The sequence below is a fragment of the Lolium rigidum genome, chromosome 1 (assembly GCF_022539505.1).
Source record: "Lolium rigidum isolate FL_2022 chromosome 1, APGP_CSIRO_Lrig_0.1, whole genome shotgun sequence".
Classification (NCBI taxonomy): domain Eukaryota; kingdom Viridiplantae; phylum Streptophyta; class Magnoliopsida; order Poales; family Poaceae; genus Lolium; species Lolium rigidum.
This window is the reverse complement of record NC_061508.1, coordinates 40,564,462-40,568,707: the sequence shown is the minus strand read 5'-3', so window position 1 is coordinate 40,568,707 and position 4,246 is coordinate 40,564,462. Positions and strand designations below refer to the sequence as shown.

The 4,246-nt window shown below is 49.4% G+C and overlaps 1 protein-coding gene across 1 annotated transcript; it reads right to left on the bottom strand.

Moving 5' to 3' along the window:
- Window positions 1-225: 225 nt before the first annotated feature.
- Window positions 226-3,448, bottom strand: LOC124706999 (mechanosensitive ion channel protein 10-like). The gene is made up of 5 exons (XM_047238666.1): window positions 2,115-3,448; window positions 1,908-2,031; window positions 1,100-1,393; window positions 806-1,008; window positions 226-673 (listed from the first exon to the last, which is right to left on the bottom strand). Exons 1-5 carry the CDS (start codon window positions 3,446-3,448, stop codon window positions 397-399), a joined length of 2,232 nt encoding a protein of 743 aa, XP_047094622.1. The 3' UTR covers window positions 226-396.
- Window positions 3,449-4,246: the final 798 nt, after the last annotated feature.

Sequence of the window (4,246 nt, the reverse complement as noted above, 5' to 3'; positions counted from 1 at the left end):
AATGTACCATACAATTTCCACACCATCAATGGCGCGTGTGGTTGTTCTTTTACATGGAGCCTACGAAGATGCGCTTGTACTCATGTGGGTTTCAGCAACTCCTTTTTGTCAGGTCGACCACTCCTTCAAGCTTAGTATCGGATACTACCACACAGGGAAGGTGTTAAAGGTTAGATCAAGATGTAACAGGGACAGAACCAACGAAAATAAAATTTTCAGTTCAGTTCATACGCTGCTTGGTCCTGATACAATTCATTATCCACCACAAATTTAATCACAGGACACTAAGCATGTAGAGACATGAAAAAGGCTCAGCTACAGACTACAAGCTAGCCATCAGTTCCTAAACTCTGTGTCCTCCGTGGCAAAGTCATCAGTCGTTAATCTCCACACGCTCTACCTGCCCTGGGAAACAGATATGGGTAATGGGTTTGGTCCCGCATAGCTAAGCTGGACTTTTTGAGGCAGAAGGTAGTAGGTAATGGACAGCTCCTCGAATATTTTCTTCAGCTCCATAACTAGCTCAGATCTCCTGATGTTCTTTTCACGGATATTCTGGAAGTTCATGGTGTGCTGAGCAGACAAGGACATGTTGATCTTGTTCACGTCCAAGATGTCCTTTAGGTTTACAGTGTGGATAGGGTACCAGTGTGTTGGTTTGCTCTCCAAGTACCTGAAAACCCAAAAAACCAGTGGTAATTGATAACATGGAAGACATGAAAATGAAGGCAAGTTCAGAGAATTTAACAGCAATACTCAGAATAAGATGCAGTACATTAAACATGGAGAAAGCTTAAGGATTTACCCTTTAATTCTTGATTTCAGAGCTCCAATGCTCGCAGCTGAAGTTGAAACATCAATAGCGAAGTCGACAGTGTCAAACATGTTAGGGCTTCGGTAAAAGTTGCTGATTGGCTTTGTCGACAGCACAGAGTTTGGATAATAGACCTTCTCATTGTCATTCTTTAGCAGAACAGTGGTCAAGATATTCATTTCTTCAACAGTCATCTATTATCAGTAGAGACACATGTCAGCGTCAAAGTATTCATCAGAAGATCAGTGAAAAGGGAACTGAGAACAGGGGCAGTCTAGAACTGACCTGAATTCCATCAATGACACAGCGGTCACCAACATCAAACGGATGCATGATGAAGACGAATATAAGGGCCTCAAATACAGTCTTGCAGGCATTTCCAAATATGAATACCACAACAAGAAGCTGTGATGAAATGACAACAAGGACCTTGGTTGTCGCAATGCCCATCAACAACAGAGTGATAATGGTGATTATAATAATAACCAGAACTCTCATGAGGTTGTGAAGTTGGCTAACTGCAGTTTTTGTGTCGTTCAGAGAATGTGCTAGTGATTTGCGGTCGAGGTATGCTTTAACCTGAAGTAAAAATTAATCAAGCAAGGAAACAGATATCAATCAAATGTATATAGTATAATCTATCCATGTAAAGGCATCAAAATATAACCCACACACATCAGATTTTGCTAGTTTGTGGTACCATGTATTTATTTCCTTCCTTATGAAGATAATGATTTACCAACTAAATAAATAACTTGTTACCGGCTAAAGAAACTACATAATTATGACCGCGGCAAGTTTTTGGATGCTGAACTTTGAACTTCCCTATCCTTCCCAACCCCCTTTCCTTTCCTTTTGGTTTTGGATGTGGAACGTCAAATTTTCTGTTTGTTCTGTTATTGTGGCATCAATAGTGGAACCCGAAAACCTCCGTGCGTGCATATGGAGAAAATGACGGCTGTAAGCCAAGTATAACTAAAATGCAAAACACAGAACATTCAATGAACCTACATATTCTAGGATAAATGCCCCTAACAACTTACAAAATATATACTATAGGGAAAAAAGTTGATTGCAATTTGAGATTTCATACCACCCAAGTTTTTAAAGCAGATTTCTTTATCTTCCCCGTCTCTGATGCCCCTTCAAACATTGGAAGCACCAGGGCCGCCTCCTCCTTGTTGAAAAATCTCAGCAAATCTATCTCCTCAATGTGCCTGCACAAAATGACAATGGTCAAAGATGCATACTGAAATATGTCTTTTGATTTCAGAGAAGAATGGACAACCGTAATCCTCACTTGTAGCCGGGCCTTGCAACATTTTTGAAAATGGCATTTGCTGCTATCTTTGCCTCCCACTCGCTATTTATCTCCTTATCTTTTTGCTCCGCGTCATCAAACTCATCAAAGCTCTCAATACTTTGAGATATCGTGGACAGCTTAGAGCTTCGTATTGCGGTGATGAGCCCTTTCATTGTCCAAGCCGAGATCTTCTCCTGGTTCATCCTCCTCAGTTTGGCAACATCGATGACCTTGGGGGTTCCTTTCTCCTCGCTCACCCTGCTTAAGCTCACCCGCCCACTTGGCTCCCGTCCAATATTCTCCGCCAGCTCCATCAGAGGAGGGCCAGATAGAGCCTGCAGGACATATTGGTGGAAGAGGCTCTCCTGGATCCGGTCGAAGAAGGCCTTCCGGTGGAAGGAGGACGCAATGGACTTCATGATAAACGTCTTTATTAACCAGATAACCGATGCGATGAGCACGGAGGCGAGGAACCTGGAGACGTAGTTGAGGATCCTGGCCGTTTTTGGTGGGCGACCGAGGTCGCGGTCAAAGAGCTGCGACCAGGCGAGGAGCACGAGGCCGACCCAGATACAGGCCTGGACGCTCCTCTTGAGGCCGAAGACGAAGTAGAGCACCTTGTTGCGGAGCAGGAAGTTGCGCTCGATGACGAAGACGATTAGGGCGATGAGCCAATGGCTGACGAGGTGGCCGGAGAAGACGGTGATGACCATGACGCACCACTTCCAGATCTCGAGCCCCCAGACGAAGCGGCCCTTGAGCGGGTGCACGAGGAGGCTGACGACGAGCAGCGCGAGGAAGGCGACGAGCACGGCGAGCTCGAGCGAGATGCAGGCCCTGCGGCGGCACTTGGCCGCGGAGGCGTGGGCCGGGGCGCCGTCCTTGCGGAAGATGTCGTCGTCGTCGTCGGCGTCGCCGGGGGTGTGCGGGGTGGAGGCGGGGCGAGGGGTCTGGGTGGTGGAGGGGTGGGCGGGGGAGGGGTGGGAGGAGGGGGCTGGAGGGGTCGGCGGCTCGACGAAGCGGGATTTGGGCTTGGCGATCGAGGAGCGGCGCCGGAGGAGGGGCGCCGAGGCGGGAGGGAGAGGCGGGCGCGAGGGGCTCGTGGTCGGGGGCGGCTTCTCCGGGTTGGGGAGGGGCGGGCGATGGGGGCTGGAGGTCGGCGCCGGCTTCTCGGGGTGTTGGGGGGTTTGGGGCGCCTCCGCTGTGGGCTTCGGTGGCGGCGGCGGCTGCTGCTGCTGCTTCTGGGGTTGGGGCTGCTCGGGTGGCATGAGGAGGACCACGTCGCCATTGGCGACGGCGGCGGGCTTCGCGCTGGATTTCGAGGGATCCATGAGCGCCGCCGCCAGCGGCGCGTACGATGGTGGACGCAGCGGCTGGTTGATGAACTAATGCTTGGGCTCTAGGCGGGGAGGAAGCTGGATTGCGGCGGCGGCGGCGGAAGGAGTGGCGGCGGGATGAGGGCACCCTGGTGGCAGTGCGAGTAGTGGGCTGACGGGGGTGGCCGGCCGTGAGGGGGCGACGTGTGAAGTGGGAGACGGACGGGCGGTGGCCGTTTTCCTTTTCGAATTTCGGGGTAAAGAAAAAATTGGAGGCAGCTGGCGCGCACGCAGCTCATAGTCTCATACTGGCCGACCGTTCACCCTAGGTATCACATCACGTCTCCGTTTATGGTTCACACCTTTACCTAGGTCTCACGTCTCCGTTTGTTCCCCGCGCCGTGAAACATCAATCTATCGCAAGGAATAAACAATGGTGAAAAAGCTCCACCGAAACTGCAAACCTTCTTTTTTCTAAACAAAGGCACACGAAGATCCCAGAACAAGCATTCATTTACCAAAAGAGATAAAATACCAAGAACAACAAATTAGAACAGTGTCAGCCCCCACCCACTCCCACGTGTCCTCTACTGGTAGACTTTGTTTCGAGCTTAACAACAAGTACAATAAGTTCTAATCTGCTGGCTATAAAGATTAAAATAATATATTTGTGTTTAGTTGGAGGAGAGAGAATGTAAGTGGGCTCTAATGCAAGAGCTAACTCTAGCACGTGCTCCTAGGCAAGTTGTGTCAATGAAATGTAGGCCATACATTGAGAAAGTAGTGCATTTTTATAGCCAACTATTGTACTTG

Bases quoted from the DNA above. Each gene is read 5' to 3' on its own strand.
- LOC124706999 (XM_047238666.1), bottom strand. From the start codon at position 3,448: ATGGATCCCTCGAAATCCAGCGCGAAGCCCGCCGCCGTCGCCAATGGC. The intron at 2,032-2,114 runs GTGAGGATTACG...CATTTTGTGCAG, and splicing joins GTTGCAAGGCCCGGCTACAA to GCACATTGAGGAGATAGATT. The intron at 1,394-1,907 runs GTATGAAATCTC...TTTTTACTTCAG, and splicing joins CTGCTTTAAAAACTTGGGTG to GTTAAAGCATACCTCGACCG.